At 46.3% G+C, this 19,219-nt stretch overlaps 1 protein-coding gene across 9 annotated transcripts in view; it reads left to right on the top strand.

Moving 5' to 3' along the window:
* The window catches only part of ano5a (anoctamin 5a), a 202,902-nt gene that overhangs the window by 92,683 nt on the left and 91,000 nt on the right, over positions 1–19,219 (top strand). For 6 of the 9 annotated variants that reach the window (XM_038808344.1, XM_038808342.1, XM_038808340.1 and 3 more), the window contains one exon: positions 13,709–13,819. The exons of the other annotated variants lie outside the window; for them this stretch is intronic. In XM_038808344.1, the coding sequence (XP_038664272.1) occupies positions 13,709–13,819 (111 nt within the window). The remainder of the gene's footprint in view (positions 1–13,708; positions 13,820–19,219) is intronic. 9 annotated transcript variants of the gene reach the window in all.

Below are 19,219 nucleotides of genomic sequence, written 5' to 3'. Positions count from 1 at the left end.
AAGATAGGTTATTATAGGGCTATGCTGAGAAATAAAGTGGAGCAAGAAGCTGAACTGAGAAAAGCAAGTAAACGGTGAATGTGTTTCATTATGGAATGTGCTGAAGGTGCTTTTTCCAGTCATAATTATTTTGCAAATTAAACCACCTTCTCGATTTGCAATTGGCCTAGTTTTGTCAGAGTTTTCAATGGATACACCTGTTGGAAGATGGAAGAACTCGGGACATGTGAAATTTTCGATTCATATGTCAAAAGGCTCTCATCAGCGTGAGGCCCACTGCCATATATAGATGGATGCTGGGCAATGTGAGTCAAATCCAGAATGCAGGAATTGTGGGATTCCACTTATGGGAGAAAGTGACGCCGTCGAAACCGAGAAGGTTATTCCTGAAGATTTGACATTGTGAAGCTTTGGCTCTTGTTTAGCTCATTGGCCCACACCCCCTCTCGTGTCAGTATTTCCAGAGGGAACGTTCACTCGGCTCCATCTTGCTGGTTGGCGTGTAATTTTGTTTAACGAACAACAGCGGTGGTTTGCAATTATACAACAGCCTATAAGGCAGAAAATAAAACCTCCAAAAGTCACTTCACCAAGGCAGAAGGTGAAACAAATTGTCCGCCAAGGTGAGGGTGGAAAGATTAAGGAGGATGATCGATAGCTTGTCCCAAGATGTGAAATTAAAAGGAGTGTTCAGAACAAAGGAAGGAACTGCGGAATTTTAAGGAGGAAATAGTTGAGCACAGATAGACGGGATGGAAAATCCTGCCCAAATGTTTAGTAAAGGGGGAGAATCTATGAAGATTGCCTATATCCATCTCTGTTACATTGCTGGACTTCCCTTCACCCTCTGCCTCATCTGTTGTTGACACCCTCACCTATGCCTTTATTACCTCCGGGACTCAACTTAACCCTCTCCACACTTTCCCCTCCATCAACATGGCATCATCTAAACTTCTGGTGCCCATCTCTTAACTAGCAGCATGTCCCTTTCCCCAACACCCCTCTTGTCGGTTTACCCATACTGGCTCCCAGTCAAGCAACGATGTTAAAATTCTCATCCTCTTATTCAAATCCCTCCATTGCCTCACTCCTCCCTACCTCTGTCACAACCCCACGACCCTCCGAGATATCTGCACGTTCCTCTAATTCTGGTCTCTTGTGCATTCCCATCACAATCGCTCCACCTCTAATGGCCGTGCCTTCATGTTGCTGAGGCCCCAAATTCTGGAATTTCATCCCGACACCACTCCCCTCGTTTTTGTCCTTTAAGAAATTTCCTAAACTCTTTGACCAACCGTTTAGTCATCCTTCTCGGTGTCACACTTTGTTTTATGACGCTTCTGTGAAACACCTTGGCGAAAAGGAAATCTAGTGGCGCAGTGGCAGCGTCACTACCTCTGCACTAGAACTCCAGGAATGGTTGATCTCGGAGGGAGCGCTCATAACGTGGTTCAACGGGCTGATAATCAGCTCGTGAATCCTCCCACCACTTCCTCATTGATGCACTATCAATTATGACGAGACGAGAGTAGAATGTAATCGAGGCTTTATTACACAGCGATGTGTGGCCTCCTACAGCAGCTGACGAAATGCCTGCTGTACGGGGAGCACACACATTTATACTCCGCCTACTGGGCAGAGCCAGCAGGCAGGGATCTACCCTCGTACCAGTAGTACAGAGGCCTTACCGTAAAACCCATATATATACAGTATAATACATCAGTGGTGACTACCACACCCACGATTCCCCAAAGGGAAGAAATAGCATGGCTGAAATATTCTGGCCTTTGGCCAGTGAGAATTTACAGTCCCACTGACAGCCGTCACTATCGCTGGGTCAAAAATCTGGCGTTCCCTCCCTAATTGAATTGCGGCTGGACCTACACCACATGGACTGTAGCGTTCAAAACATTGGCTCACCACCACCTTCATGGGGCAATTAAGGATGGGCAGCAAAATGGTGATCTTGCCAGCGATGTCCATATCCTGTTATGAATCAACAGTTTTTGTCACTACTTTCCAGAGAAGTTTAAGATTTTGAAAGAGAAGCGGTGGGTGAAAAATACTTTTGCATTTGAGACCCCAGAGTCAATTATTAACTTGGAGTTGACTCCAAATGAAGAAACAACTTCTGCACTTCACCTACGACAGCATAGTTAAAAACATGCCACAAGCCCATGAGGCTGTCAGCATTCTGCAGTGGTACCTCCGAGGAGCATCCAGCGCTGAGTAAAACAAGCATTTTGTTGCTTCTGCACTTTGCGATGACCTACATCTGTGAGGTTGGATTTACCATCCTCACAAAAGTGAAGACAGAGATGAAGACAGCACGAAGGAACTGGTCCGCGCCTGATATGCGCATTGCCCTCTCTACCCGGGAACCTGATTGGAGTGAAATTGTGAGAACCAAACAGGCCCGCGAAGGTCGGTCAGCGTGGGTCACGAAGGTCGGCAGGCGAGGGTCCTGAAGGTTGGCCATTTGGCAAAAGTGGGTCCCGGGAAAATAAGTTTGTGAAACACTGACCTAGAACGACCCGGGCAGCAGACACATGGGAACACCACCACCTGGAAGTTCCCTTCCAAGCCACACACCATCCTGACTTGGAAATTTACTGTCATGGGTCAAGCTCCTGGAATTCCCTTCAAAACAGCACAGTGGGTGTACCTATATCACATGGACTGTAGCAGTTCAAGGCACCTTCTCAGGGGCAATTAGGAATGGGCAATAAATGCTGGCCTAGCCAGCGACACCACATCCCATCAACAAATTTGAAAAAAACTCCTCTTCATCAACGTTATATTTTGACAACATTATCTTCACTGTTTCCCGAAACCCCTCATCGGGCTGGCAAACCTGACTGTGTTATGTTTGATTATGGACTAAGCTACTGACTCAGTTTCCTCCATCACAATGACCCAGGAGCCATATTGAAAACATCACTGACCCACTTGAGGGAAGAAGGTGGATCTCTGGGCTCACTCAGGCCAGAAGACGGACCTCCTGAGGAAGAAGCTGACCTGCAGGAATATTCTGAGGTCAGAAGATAGACCCACTCCAAGATACCATATCTGGAAGATCCATATGTAGATGGACCCCCCCCCCCCCCCCCCCGCCCCCCCCAGCCCACTGTTGTGATGCTCCGGGATCTAGGGAAGCCGGAGGTCTCCATCGTGAACTCTGGAAGCAGGCCCAGGAAATGTTCATGTCGGAGCGTTTTCAGGGACTGAGTATTGAGCTGGTTTTTAACATGGGATCCTCCCTCTTAGTTACAGCTCAGCTAAACACAAAGACCCACGGACACATCAACTCTGGTTAAGACGGCTTTACTTTCCAAGCTCGGTCAACGTACGAGGGAGAGTGATTTGGATAAATGTAAAAATCACTCTACTTTACATTGTTTCAGGTGCAGCAGTTATTCCAAAAATCAGCAGCCCACCCCGGTTGGACTCAATCCAATCCTTGAAGCTGTCGATTTTACCTTGACCAATGAATTTTACTTGCGGCAGCATGGTGACTGTACGATCAGCTCATGAGAAAGGGCCCCCAGTAGTGCCAAATGGGCACTTTGGTGCTGCCTACCTTGCACCCTTGCAGTGCCCACTGGGTATTCTGACAATGTCAGGGTGGCACTGCCAGGGTGCCATGCTGAGGGTGCCGGGGATGTGTCAGGGCACCACCATTCCCTGTCTCTGTCCATCCAGGGATCTCTAATGGCCTGCAAAACTATCTGAGGTGCCATCATTCCTGGTCCACATTTGTGGAAACCAGTGCGAAACGGCGCCTGGCCGAGGTCTCACAGACATGGCCGTCGGTTCCAGAGCACCGGGTGAAAGCAGCGTCCGAGTATTTAACTATGGTGATCTGGATCATGTCCAGAGAGATCCAGATCCTGCCGGGCAGAGCGAGTCGGGTGACTCACTGGAGCCCGATTTGGGACTCTTACGGGATTCACCCGATGCGTCCGGTTCCGCGCCGGCCCCAATAATGTTATTGAATCGCGCCCATAGATTCAGTTTGACCTATTTGTTTACATCTCTGGTGACCTGTTTGATCACAAGCTGAGATTCTGACCCTACATCCTTTCTATTGTAAAGAGCACTCCATCTACCTGCCTGATGGCTTTGCCTCCTTGTCACCCCCAAATTCGACTGGTGCAAAATGATCTCCTGACGGGATTCTTTAGTCCACCCTTAATAAACCTCAGCTCACCCACCGAGCAACAAGTCCTGCTCACCCATCATACCTCACTGCCCATTGACCCACATTGACCTCCCAAGTCCTTCAAGTTAAAATTCCTTCAAACCTGCTCTCCCCTGTCTCTGTATCATCCTCCCAATAACTCTGGCTTCCTCTGCCTCCCGTTCTCTCCCATTGTCGCCATTCTTCTGCCTCCTTAAGGGGTGGTGGCTTGGAATACAGCAATATTCTTTCTTCAAATAGCTCAGACTGTGCTGTTTCACAATGATGTTAAAAGTGAAGCATCGGTGACTGGGTGAGTGTCAACTGGAGATGGATGATTCATACACACTGTTCTTTTTTCTTTCCCAGTGTGAACGTCCTGTTTTTCCGGGTTGCCTCGATTATTTAAATGTTATTCAAATTCAGTTGAGACTGAGAAAATAAATGACAACAGCTGTTGCAACGCATTGCACCTTCAATCAGTTATAAGCAAATTGATGTGCAGTTGTCACGAGTAGGCTTCAATGAAGTTCCTGTGAAAAGCCCGTAGTCGCCACATTCCGGCGCCTGTTCGGGGAGGCTGGTACGGGAATCGAACCGTGCTGCTGGCCTGCTTGGTCTGCTTTAAAAGCCAGTGATTTAGCCCAGTGAGCTAAACCAGCCCTTTTTATGAACCCAGTTCATTAAATCACTCTGCTATTGATATCTGTGATGTGCTGTACCCTGGAGGAAAAAAAAAGGCATTTTGAAAGGCAACGCAAATGCTTAGAATAAAAACAAAAGCGATTTGCAAATCCTATTTACCTACCTGATTTTTCATTCACCTCGCATTGTTTAGGTCTTTGGTTATTGCTAGACCTTTGAATGTCTGCAGCGCTGTGCCAGTATAGTGGGAAATGGAAAGTGACATCAGCTGTGATGAATTGGACTGTTTGTATGTGCTTCCGTTTTATGTATCCTGGAGTTAAACATCGATGGATACTTTACTCGAGTTTCTGCCTCCAGCTGGGATAAGTAATTGTGATACTGTGAACACAATAGGGTGTGGGTGAATCAGTTGGGTTTTTCGACCTTTTGGCAGTTTTGTGAGACCTTTCCCTGATTGCCAGTCTTTTAGTCACAGGTTTTCCTTTAACTCAAAATCATGTTCTCTTACCACCATTGTGCAATATAAACCTCGTTCCACATTATTGGGCCATCCCTCTGGGTTGCTAGTTCAATAACAATACCACTGCACTACCAGAAGTAAATCCTTTCATCCACCAAGATGAAAGTAAAGTGGTGCAAAACTGTTAGTTTAACCTGATCAAAGCCAATATGAGGTTTGAAGTTTTAATTGGTAATATTGTGATTCTAGCAAATGAAGTGATTTTTAAAAAAAATTTATACTGTTTAAGATATAATAAAACAATGTTTTTAGCTCTTTTTAAGCAATAGGAGATTGAAGGAACTGCCCCATCCATTCTTGACAGCATTTAGAACACAGCAAAGATTCACTGCTTCACTGGGGCGGGGGGGGGGGGGGGGGGGGGGGGACACGTTGGGACAGTGGGTAGCACTGCTGTCTCGCAGCGCCAGGGGCACAGGTTCAATTCTCACCTCGGGTGACTGTCTGTGTGGTTTGCAATTTCTCCCCGTGTCTGCGTGGATTTCCTCTGGGTGCTCCAGTTTCCTCCCACAATCCAAAGATGCGCATGTTAGGTGGATCGGCCACGTTAAAATTGCCCCTTAGTGTCCAAAAGGTTAGCTGGGGTTATGGGGTCAGGGTGGGTGAGTGGACCTTGGTAAAAAGTGAGTCTTTGATGTGTTCTAAATGCTGGCAAGAGTGGATATGTTCTTTCAGAGGGTTGGTGAAGACTCGATGGGCCGAATGGCCTCCTTCTGCACTGTAGGCATGCTATGCTTCTAAGGAGAGAGACAGGAGGAGCTTGGGACAATTAGGTAATTACAAACTTTTTTAAAAAAAGTTGAAGCGTAATCTTGCGAAAGCAGGATCCTTTTATAAAACTTGTCAAGAAAAATATGTTAGTGTTGAAATCCTTAATATAGGTTTGTGTGAGTAAGATGGTTTATGGTGCTGGCGGTATGTAGATTAGTCACTATAGGAGCATTTCCTAAAGGTTCAGCTCAGTGTTTGAATGAGTGTGGCCTTGGCAGTTCTGCTCTGTGGAATATCTGTGCTGAGTCATCGTTTCCATGGTACCCTCCTATTTCCAAGCAAATGCCTGTTTCCTCCTGAGCACAGATGGCAGCGGCTCAGTAAGTACAGGCCCAAGCCAAGATAAATCAGCACAAATCAAGACAACTACTTCAAGCATAAACAACTGTTGCACACAACACAAACACACACCTGTTACTTCTGAAATGCCTCGGAGGTAGCTGAGTATTTGGTGAGTTGAGTGCAGGGGTAGTTAAGTTCATTGAAGAGATCATTTTGCTGTGTGTCAGTGGTGTTACTTTTGCCTCTGACACAAGGCTGCGGCTTTGAGATCCGCTCCAGAATCTTGAACACAAGATGTCGGCCGACACTTCAGACGAGGCCCTGTCTCCCTTCTCGAGTGGGTGGCTCGATATGAAGGAGAGCAGGTGAACATATATGTAACACTCAACCAGCATTTTCAAAATCAGATTATTTCTTTGTAATCTCACTGATGAGGAGTTATTGTTTAGTGCAAATTGGCTGCTACAGCTCCTACATAGAATTTACAGTGCAGAAGGAGGCCATTTGGCCCATCGAATGATAAGAGCACCCTACCCAAGCCCACACCTCACCTACCCCCACACCTCCACCCTGTCCCCGTAACCCCAACTAACCTTTTTTGGACACTGAGGGCAATTTAGTATGGCCAATCCAACTAACCTGCACATGTGTGGACTGTGGGAGGAAACCGGAGCACCCGGAGGAAACCCACCCAGACACGAGGAGAACTTGCAGACTCCGCACAGGCAGTGACCCAAGCCGGGAATCGAACCTGGGACCCTGAAGCTGTGAAGCAACTGTGCTGATCACTGTGCTACCGTACATCACAATAGATCTGACATTTCGAAAAATGCTTAGCTGTCTAGAGCTCTAAGGTGCGGAAATTGTGGCAGGTGCTGTATAAATATTAAAAACTCATGCAGACATATGAATTAGGAGTCGGCCTCTCATGCTCCACCATTCAATAAGATCACGGCTGATCTAATTCTAACGGCAACTTAATTTTCCTAGGGAAGCATGGTGGCACAGTGGTTAGCATTGCTGCCTACGGCGCTGAGGACCCGGGTTCGAATCCCGGCCCTGGTTCACTGTCTGTGTGGAGTTTGCACATTCTCCCCATGTCTTCATGGAAAAAATAATTGGGTACTCTAAATTTTTAACAAAACTTAATTTTCCTGCCTAACCCCCCTCCCCCCGATAACCTTTCACCCCTTTGCTTACCAAGATTCTATATTTTTCTGCCTGAAAGATATTTTAAGACCCTTCCTCAATCACCTTTTGAGAAAGCGTTCTGAAGACTCTCAAACCTCTGGGAGAAGAAATATTTCCCCATCTCTGTCTTCAAAGGGCCTCCCCTTATTTTAAAACAGTCACCCCACTGCTCTCTCTTTCACCAGCCTATTCTTAGCTATGGTGTACGTGTGGTTAAAGCACCTACCAACTTCGGCAATATTTGGCATCTTTTTTGGATGAACACTCTGGATATAGGAATGCCAGCATTTATTGTCCATTCCTAGCTGCCCTTGAGAAAGTGGTGGCGAGTCTCCTGAACCATTGCCGCCAATGAGCTGACGGTATTCCCGTACTGCCATTGGGTAGATAGCCCAATAAATTTGGTTCAGTGAAGTAAAGGCAATATATATGCAAGGTAGGATGGTGGGATTTTGAAGGGGAACTTGGAGGTGTTCCCAACGATGTGCTAACATTATGAAGTTCACAGATTTGTGAGGGCCTGTCAAAGAAACCTTGATGAGTTGTGGTAATGTATCCCTTGGGTAGTATACACTGTGGTCACACTGCACTACTGGTGGAGGGAGTAAATATTTATGGTTGATGATGTGTCATTGATCATATGTGGGTGGCACGGTAGCACAGTGGTTAGCACTGTTGCTTCATAGCATCAGGGTCCCAGGTTCGATTCCCGGCTTGGGTCACTGTCTGTGCGGAGTCTGCACGTTCTCCCCGTGTCTGCGTGGGTTTCCCCCGGGTGCTCTGGTTTCCTTCCACAAGTCTCGAAAGACGGGCTGTTAGGTGAATTGGGCATTCTGAATTCTCCCTCCGTGTACCCGAACAGGCGCCGGAATGTGGCGACTAGGGGATCATCACAGTAACTTCATTGCAGTGTTAATGTAAGGCTACTTGTGACAATAATAAAGATCATTATTATTAGCATGTTTGCCCTAATAATGTGTCAGATTATATCCGCTCCATGTGACGTGAATGTCTGATACACACTATTATTAACACAGTACCTTATCTGTAATCAATTAAACTAAGATTATACTTGCGCTTTGTACAAATTAAAATTCATGTGAGACAGTTTCTAGCGACGTGGGACACTTGTAGCACCCCTGCTCTAGGTCCAAATCCTAACATTTCCCCTAAAATCAAGCATGAAGCGAAAAGCGATGTGTTTCACCCCTGAATCAGGATTGCCCTACCAGGTGATTTATCTTTTGAGGACTTCTTATACAACCCTGCTTGCTGTGGAAAGGGTCTGAATAAAGAGATGAAACTATATCTGACCAATGGGCACGGTATGTGCACGGTCTGGCTACGGCTGAATGAAAAGGTGGAGGAACGGAGATGCAGTTCCATGTCAGAATGATGTGTGGCTGCTGTGCACGTTTGTTCCTACCTGTATATAATACAGGTGACGGATTAGTTTAGAAAGGCATTGGGTTTATTTTGTGAAGTAACATTGTGTGAAGCAGACAGTAGAATACATAATCCAATTTCCCCAAGGAACAGTCATCTTAAATCCGAGACTCAACTGCATTAGGCTGCATCAAAACAGCAGAATTGCTTTCCTTGTTTGACCCATGCTAAAGGATAGGGCACAAAAGCAAGGAAGTACTGTGGTGTTACATTTACAAGGAACTTTTGTCAGTCCACACTGTCGCGTTAGGTACATTGGTATAACACTGGCTGCAACTGGATGCAGCTTAGATCAAAAAGATACTCCAGACCTTGAAGTTAGTCCAATCAGGTTTATTGAACCAATAGAACAGTTAGCACAATTCTCTGTGAGTTCGACTCTCTGCTAACTTAAGTGTGGTTACTCTGTCTGACTGAACCAGACTAGCTCTTAGCCACGTGGTGGAGGTGTGAGATTGTAACAACACCCTTGACTGACTCTCTAGATGTTCATCAGTGGAAAGAGGTGCAGTGTGAGTGCCTTGTGTCTTTTATAGTCAGATCCCACCCCTGAGTGTCCTGCCTGCTTATTGGTCATGTCCTGTTCACTGTGTCCATTAGCTGCTTGTCTGTGCCTGGCTGTATATTATTGAATGTGTCTGCATATCATGACACACACTTGGAGAATTGTGCACAATGCAAGTGCCCATTCTACAAAAAGGATGCTGAAGCACCACAGAAAGTGTGGGGTGTGTGGTGAACCATGTATTGCTACTATATATATATTTACCGACATTTGTTATTCGTCCCACTGTTATTCTCCACTGTATATATGTTCACTGTTGTTCTTATTCACTGTTACTTACTGTTGTTGCGTTGATGCTTCTGTTGGCTCCGCCCCTCGGGGGAGGTATATAATTGGCAGACCTGTGGCCAGCTCTCAGTGCGGGAGCAGCAGCAGGCAGGCATACTTCTTAGCTTATTAAAACCACTGTTCTCTTCTACAACTCGACTCGTGTGAATTGATGGTCCATCAGGTTGGATTTACAGAGATGTTGCGAACATTGAGAAGGGTTGACTGTCAGCAGATTTAAGCAGGGTGCGGGGCCGTTTACTTTAGGGGGGAGCAAGAAGACGATGAGATCTGATAAGAGATCTTTTAGAATTATTAAGCAGTTCGTGAGGATTGATGTGAAGAGACCATTTCCGCTTGTGGACAAGGCCAGAGTAAGATAGTGTGAACGTTAGATAACGGCTAAGAATTCAATAAACAACTTAGGATGAATGTCTTGCACAGGAAATGTAGAATGTTCCAAAGAAAACGCATGCTCACCACAGAATAGAGATGTTGAAAGTGTTAGCATTGTTGCATTTAAGGGGAGATGGATGCACCCAGGAAGACGGTTCTCCTAAGGCCTCAGAATTAACTCATGGACCTGGGAGACCTTGCCGTCTAGCACTGGTGGACCAGGCATGACGGCACCTGGCGGGCCATCGGAGACCCCCGTGTGGACAGGCTGTGGGCGGGGTGGTACCCTGTTTCTCCTGCCACCTGGGCACAACGATCCGCTAACAAGGAAGTTGGAACGTTGAGGTGGTCCGGAGGCTGTGGTGGGATGATCGAGGGTTCGGGGCAGTATTTAAAAATGGCGACCCGATCTCTTCCTGCACTGAGGAGCTGAGCTCGGCAGTGCAGGAAATTAAGGGAAGTGCGACCTCAGCAGGTCGTCCCTCACCGAGGCCAAAAAAAACCAAGTCCCATTTGATGGCAGGGTCATTTTCTGCGTTTTGTTCCCATTAAACCGCGCCCAATAGTTCAAATGTGTTCTGACTAATGATTTGTAATGCTGTAGCTTCACTTCCTTGCTTTTATACTGTATGCCTCTATTTATAAACCAAAGGATCCTATAAACCTTCGGAACAACTGTTTCTTTTTTAAAAATAAATTTAGAGGACCCAATTATTCTTTTTCCAATTCAGGGGCAATTTAGCGTTGCCAATCCACCTTTTTTATTATTATTATTAACCTGCACAGCTTTGGGTTGTGGGGGTGAAACCCACGCAGACATTGGGAGAATGTCCCGGGGCCGGGATTCGAACCCGGGTCCTCCACGCCGCAGTCCCAGTGCTAACTACTGCACCTCAGTGCCGTAGGTAGCAGTGCTAACCACTGTGCCATGGGCGGACATTTAACAACTGTTTCAACTTGCCTGGCCACTCTCAGAATTATCCCCTTGAACCCTGAGGTCCCTCTGCTCCTGTACTCCCCTCAATATTGTACCATTGAGCCTATATTATCTCCCCATGTTTCTTCTACTAAAATGCATTACCTCACATTTTGCTGCATTGAAGATCATCTGCCAGGTGACTGCCCACTTGGCCAACTTGTCAATGTCCCTCTGAAGTCGCTCTCCATCATCCTCACAATTCACTATTCTTCCGATCTTCGTATCATCCACAAACTTAGAGATTGTGCCCTCAACACCCATCTTTAAATTGTTTTCATCAATCACAAAAGGCAAGGGTCCCAACATTGAGCCCTGGAGAACACCACTTTCAACTCATCTCCAGTCTGCGAAATGCCCATCTATACCTACCCTGTTTCCTATCTCTTAGCCAATTTCTAATCCTATCTGCCAAGGACACATCATCCCAAACATTTCTAATTTTCTAACCAGCCTGCCATGTGGCACTGTATCGAATGCATTCTGAAAGTCCAAATATACAACATCCACAGCACGACCCTCATCTACTGCCTGTCACCTCGCTTGTATTTGTCAGACATTACCTGCCCTTGACAAAGCCATGTTGACTGTTAAGCATTAACTTATTTTTTTCTAAGTGCATATTTATCTCATCCCATATTATGGCCTCCATCAGTTTTCCCACTATTGATATCAAGCTGGCAGGTCTGTTGTTTCTTGGGTTATCCTTTTCCCCTTTCTTAAACAGCGGCATCACATTTGCAATCCTCCAGTCCCCGGGACTAATCCTGTGTTCAGAGGGACCTGGAAAATCTCTGTCAACGGCTCCGCTGTTTGTTCCCTTACCTCTTTCCGCAATCTGGGATGCATCCCATCCGGTCCTGGCGACTTCTCCACATGGAGTGCTGCCAACCTTTTTAGCACCTTTTCTTTGTCTATCACGACACTGTTTAGTTGCTCAACACCCACATTTTCAACTGGGCCATTGTGACCTTCTTCTGTTTTGGTAAAGATAGAAGCAAAATATCCATTTAGTACCTCAGCCATATCCTCAAACTCAGTGAGGAGTTGATTGAAATGTGATGCCCAGAGGAGCTGCTTTTAATGATTAATGCCTCCAGGCTAGGCTAGTTGACTGAGGAGAGAATATTGTGGTTGGACTGCCTTCTTTGCCAATGGATTTAGAGGATCCTGCAAGGCCTTGCTGATGGTATTTCTCCAGTATTTTGGGTTGCTTGCTGTAGGTCGGCTCTGGAGCATACAGGAACATAGGGATGACTGTCTCCCATTAAACCATATCCTTAGCCTTGGGTTTGAGATCCTGGTCCTCGAATGCTCTTCCTCAGGCAGCTAACTTCTAAAGTAAACTATTATCTACACAGCACCTTAAATTGTCCTTTTAAAAGCTCCTTTCGGGATTGGAAGGCATGGATATGGTGAAAGGCATTGGCTATTGTTCACCCCTGGGCATTCTGATAGTGTGCCGATTAGAGTTGTTCCCTGTGAGCTGTTAGATTAGGCAGTTCCCCTTTCCAAAGGACTTTAGTGGTTCAAGCCACAGAACTCCTAAAGTGCAGAAAGAGGCCATTCAGCCCATCGGGTCTGCACCGACCCTCTGAAAGAGCACCCTACCTAGGCCCCATAACCCCACCTAACCTGAACACTAAGGGGCAATTTAGCGTCGCCAATCCACCTAACCTGCGCATCTTTTGCCGTACCAGCCTCCCTGAACAGGCGCCGGAATGTGGCGACGAGGGGCTTTTCACAGTAACTTAATTTGAAGCCTACTTGTGACAATAAGTGATTTTCATTTCATTTCCTTTGTGTGAGAAAACCGGAGCACCCGGAGGGACCTCACGCAGTCACGGGAAGAACGTACAAACTCCAGACAGAACCCAAGGCCGAAATTGAACCCGAGTCCCTGGCGCTGTGAGGTAGCAGTGCTAACCACTGTGCCACCTTGTCGCAATGCAATGACTCATATTGTTTTTTTTCTAATTATAGCCTTCCACCAAGCTTATGTGGTTACTCGCATATCAGCTATTTTTGTGACGTAGGCCAATGTTAAATAATTTTACAAAGTCTGAAAATGTGTGCTGTCTGGCTGGTCTTTTCAATCTCCATCTGGAAAATGCACTAGACTAGACAATGAAGAATATAGTGCTGCCGTGGTTTGGTTGCACAGGAATAGCTACATTGTATTGCAAGCAGGGGATTGCGTAGAGTAATTAAAAATGAACGAGTCTCCCAGTTCTGTGTGCAGAAAATACTTTCGTCTGGAGCAGGCGAATGTATATGCCGTTGCTTTAGTTGCACAAGGGTGCATGGTCTTTTGAGCTGTTTGTCTTCTGTAAGTAAACTGCTGCCTGCTGTGTAATGGATAATTGGCACGTGTGACCTCGTTACAGCTCTGACTTTCACATTCTTGAAGTCTGGACCAGAATTCCCGGCCAATTTGTCATGGTAGATAATCTGCTTCTTCCACAGATTGACAAACATATCCACAGCAAAGACTCCATTTTCTTCTGTGATGGGGTCCGAAGAATCGACTTCATCCTCTCCTATGTGGACGATCCCAAAGATGGAGATAAGAAAATGGTAAGAACCATGCTTTTCATATTGGCATCCGTTCTGCAGGTAATTGGTGATTGAGAAATTGTGCACTTAAAAATCTGGGAGAGATGGAAGACTACAGTCTATCTCGGCTGAAACCCTTTGGAAGTTGATTGTTCAAAGCTTTTGCATTCCATTGGTTCACGTTCATTTTCTTTTTCCCATCTGCCCCTTCTGTCTGTATATTTAGTTTCTTGGCTCACATGGGTTACAACGAGAATACAGGTGGACGTGAAATGGATGTTTCTCTTTTGGGAGAATCTAGGGGTCACTGTTTAAAAATAAGGGGTCATCCCATTTAAGACTTGGATGGGAAGAAATTGTTTTCTCTGAAGGTTGTGAGTCTTTGGAACGGTATGATGGTTAACATTGCTGCTTCACGATGCCAAGGACCCGGGTTTGGGTGACTGTCTGTGCGGAGTCTGCATGTTTTCCCCGTGGCTGTGTGGGTTGCCTCCGGGTGCTCCGGTTTCCTCCCACAAGTCCAAATATGCGCAGGTTAGGTGATGTTATAGGGACAGGGCGAGAGAGTGTGCCGGGGTGGGGTGCTCTTTCAGAGAGTCGGTGCAGACTGGATGGGCCGAATGGCCTGCTTCTGCACCGCAGGGATTCTGTGGAAAAGGTGGTGGATGCGGAATATTTTTAAGGCAGAAGTAGGTGAATTCTTGTTGAGCAAGGGGGTGAAAGGTTGTCGGGGCGGGCAAGAATCTGGAGTTGAGGTTGCATTCAGATTGGCTGTGATCTTATTGAATGGAGGAGCAGGCTAGAGGGGCCGAGTGGCCTACTCCTGCTTTTAATTTGCATGTTTGTATTAAATAGCTGGTCATCATCCCAGCGGCATAATTGATATCCCAAGTTCATGTGAGCACGTAATGCATCGTTATTGAAGCATACAGAACCCACTCTATAAGTATTCTTGATAAGAAGTATCATAGAATTTGCAGTGCAGAAGGAGGCCATTTGGCCCATCGAGTCTGCACCAGCTCTTGGAAAGACCAATCTATTTAAGCCCACGCCTCCACCCTATTCTCGTAACCAAGTAAACCCACCTTGCCTTTTTTTGTTGGACACGCAGGGCAATTTAGCATGGCCAATCCACTTAACCTGCCCATCTTTGGACTGTGGGAGGAAATCAGAGCACCCGGAGGATGCCCACGCAGACACGGGGAGAACGTGCAGACTCCGCACAGGCAGTGACCCAAGCCGGGAATCGAACCTGGGACCCTGGAGCTGTGAAGCAACTGTGCTACCATATCCCTCTCACGATGTGTAGTATACATAGAGAGACTCTTGAATATTAAGAATTAGTTTGAACTATCATTTATTTCTCTGCTTCAGGAGCTTCTCCCTGCATAGCTGCAAATACGATCGGTAACTGTACAAAAGCCCGACCTGGAGTTGCACCCATGTAGGGTGGGTGGGTGTACCATGGAGGGGGTGCGGCCGGTGAGGAGGATCCAATGGCCATTCAGCATATTTGGGTTACCCAGGGTAACAGGCTGATGATGCGCTGTGATTTTGGTTTCTGTATTGTCCTTTTATATAAATATCAGGGCACTACCAAGACCAAAATCAGACCCAGTTTTTCCCCTTTTTAAAAATAGAAAGGGGGGGTGGGGTTTGTGCGAGTGCCTTTTGAGCCTCTCAATGCCCAGCATTCTGTCTGTGGTACAGAGTTGGGCAGATATCTCACCCTTACCCCTCTGTGACACACTGATTGAGGTCTGTAATATCCAAGTTGCTTTTCCCAGTGAGACATTCGAGGCCCTATCCACAACATTCAGAAAAGGAACATTAGAGTGCTCTTGCTTTCCTGCCCAACGTTGATCCCTCAACCAGCGTCACCCAAACAGATTGGTCATTCATATCACTGCTGTCAGTGGGATCTTGCTGTGTACAAATGGCTGCTGAGTTTCTTTTGTTGTTTTTTTTCGTGGGATGTGGGCATCGCAGTCAAGGCCCAGCATTTGTTACCCAGCCCTAATTGCCCTTGGACTGAGTGGCTTGCAGGACCATTTTGGAGGGCAGATAAGAGGCTGCTTTGGGTGTGGAGTGATCGGTAGGCCAGACCAGGAAAGGGCGGCAGATTTTCTTCCCCAAAGTGCATCAGTGATGCAGATAGGTTCCGGTTCACTATTGCTGAGACTAGCTTTCAATTCCAGGTTTAATTAATTGAATTTAAGCTGCACCAGCTACCGTGTTGGGATTTAAACCCCAGAGCGTTAGCCTTTGCCTTGGATTACTAGCACAGAGGCCTTACCACAATGTCGCCATCTGCCCCATCTGTTCCGATTGTGAGCACATTGCAATATGACCATATGGCGATGCTCTGATGTTGTGAAAGGCCGTGTATGAATGCAAGACATTTATGATTCTTGGTTGTTGGAGAAAGCTTAATCGCAAACGTGACGGTAAGTCAGCTAATACACTTTGGTGAGATCTCATTGATGGCCACTGTCTTCAGTACATTTCCACAGACACTCTGTGAAACTCTAACCGCTCTGCAGCAGTAAATCGATATTATCTGGTTGTGTTGGAATAAGTGTTAACACAGGACAGCATTCATACCAACCATGCCCTTCTATTCATGGTGCAGTGACTAAGCTTGGTGATGTCACTGGCTGGAATTTTCTGGCCCCTCCCACTGGCGGGAATGGCGTGTGAATGGCCCACAACCAGGAAATCCTGGTCTCCATAACTGTGGAGTATCAAAATGTTTCTGGTTCATAAGATGTGATCCTATTACACTTAAAGGCTTCTTATTTTGTCTACTTAAAATCAAACAGAGCTGTTTCAAGCCCCCGGCGTAATGTTTATTATGGTTTGATGGCTTCTGCAGTCAGATTAAAACAAAAAACAATTTTCCCTTTCAAGATTTCCTTCCCCACCGAATGTTGCCAAGTTTGGGAGTCTCTTCTGCAGCTGCAGGAGTAAGCCCTGCATACCTGAGCAGAATTAAGACCTCTCGCAGCGTGTCATTTGGCCCCTGAGGCCTAACTATTCAAGGCGTGCCATTAGACTGCACTCTTAAAGTGTGTTTTACCTAGTTAGACTGCAGCCGTCTGCTTGCCCTGAGGATCTGACTTTGAGCCAATTTAAAATTGAATTACCATGGACAGCATATGCCTGTCTGAACGAGGCAGCGTCCCATGGAAGAGGGTATTGCAACTTTGACGCTGCACATTTACCAGTGTTTCTGAAAAAGATATTGCAGAATATACGCCTCCACGTTCATCAATTCTATTTCTGCCGATGCAGGTATCCGTTGAGTTGAAATATTATTATAATAATGTGTGTGTGTGTGTGGGGCACCATTAATTATCTACTTTGAGAGTAGTGATTAGAAATTTTAACTGGGACCTGCAACAATTGGAACTCATTGATGTTTATCTACATAGATGATCAGTTATTCTGGAAAGAAAATATGTGTTCACCATCAAATAAGACCATTGTCGTTTGCTTTATGGACAATACCATTCATGAATCGACCAAATAACTTGTGTTAAATGTCATCAGGTTGGCGAGGGTAAAATGACAATTGTCAGATACTTACAGTGGAGGGGGTGGGGTGGGTGGGGGTTGATAGGGCATCTCAGTCCATCTCGGGTTACACATGTCTATGGTTGGTACCTGTGCGTCTGCCAGCTGTAGCTTTCACTCCGCCTGCTTCATTACAAAATGCCAATTGAAAATGGGTCAGTGGTAGGGAAACTATTGGAGAAAGTTCTGAAGGAGATAATCTGCCTCCACTTGGAGAGGCAAGGTTTGATCAGGGATAGTCAGCATGGCTTTGTCTGGGGGAGGGCATGCCTGACAAATATTGAATTTTTTGAGGAGGTGACCAGGTATGTAGCTGAGGGTAGTGCAGTTGAAATTATTCAAATGGATTTCAGCAAAGTCTATGTCAAGATCCCACATGGGAGACTTATAAAGAAGGCAAATGCATATGGGATGAAGGGTGGCTTGATAAGGTAGATTCATAATTATTTTTCCTGTAGGAGACAGAGGGTGATGACAGAAGGCTGCTCCAGTGACTGGAAACCAGTGACCAGTAGCGTACCACAGAGAACTGTCCCCTATTATTCTTCATTTATCTAAACCGACATGGATGACTATGTGGGGGTAGGATCAGTAAGTTTGCAGATGCCACAGTTTGCAGATGGCTCAAAGATTAGCCGGGTGGTTAATAGTGAGGTTGAGTGTCTTGGGTTACAGGAAGATACAGACGGGATGGTCAAATGGGCAGGAAAGCGGCTGATGGAATTTAACCCTGAAAAGTGTGAGGCGATAGACGTTGGAAAGAGCAATTTGAAAAGGAGATATTCCATGAAAGGCATGACACTGGACAGTTCCGAAGAACAAAGGGACCTTGGCATGTTTGTCCATAGATCTCTGAACACGGGGGGGCAGGTTAATAGGGTGGGTGAACAAGGCATATGAGACACTTGCTTTTATCAATCGAGACATAGATTACAAAAGTAGGGAGGTCATGTTGAAGTTGGAGAGAACTTTGATGAGTCCACAGCTGGAGTACTGTGAGCAATTCTGATCGTTGCATTTTGGGAAGGAGATGATTACGCTGGAGGAATTCACCAGCATGTTGCCTGGGATGGAACATTTAAGTTATGAAGAAAATGAAAAAAATGAAAATCGCTTATTGTCACGAGTAGGCTTCAATGAAGTTACCGTGAAAAGCCCCTAGTCGCCACATTCCGGCGCCTGTTTGGGAAGGCTGGTATGGGAATTGAACCGTGCTGCTGGCCTGCCTTGGTCTGCTTTAAAAGTCAGCGATTTAGCCCAGTGTGCTAAAACAGCCCCTTGCTAAACCAACCAGAGAGGTTGGGTAGGCTTGGGCTGTTTTGCTGGAGCAGAGAAGATTGAGGGGTGACCTGATCGAGGTGTAGAAGATTATGAGGGGCATGGGCAGGGTGGATAGGGAGCAGCTGTTCCCGTGAGCTGAAGGGTCAGTAACGAGGGGACACAAGTTCATGGTGAAGGGCAGGAGATTTAGGGGGGATTTGAGGGAAAAACCTTTTATCCAGAGGGTGGTGACCGTCTGGAATGCACTGCCTGGGAGGGTGGTAGAGGTGGGTTGCCTCACATCCTTTAAAAAGTACCTGGATGAGCACTTGGCGCGTCATAACTCAAGGCTATGGGTCGGGTGCTGGCAAATGGGATGAGATTAAAAATGTCAGGAGTTTTTCATGTGTTGATGTAGACTCGATGGGCTGAAGGGCCTCTTATGCACTGTATTTATTCTGTGAAGGAGGGCAGTAAGAGTCAGAAAATTCCCAGCTTGTCCCCCACCCCCACCTCAAGAAGAAGTTTCATTGGGCGGGTGGGGGGTATGGTGGATGGTGAGCACAGGAAGGAAAGTGGCTTCAG

The sequence above is a fragment of the Scyliorhinus canicula genome, chromosome 9, assembly GCF_902713615.1.
Source record: "Scyliorhinus canicula chromosome 9, sScyCan1.1, whole genome shotgun sequence".
Lineage (NCBI taxonomy): Eukaryota > Metazoa > Chordata > Chondrichthyes > Carcharhiniformes > Scyliorhinidae > Scyliorhinus > Scyliorhinus canicula.
Note: the sequence above shows the minus strand (reverse complement) of the source record. Positions and strands in the feature narration are given on the sequence as shown.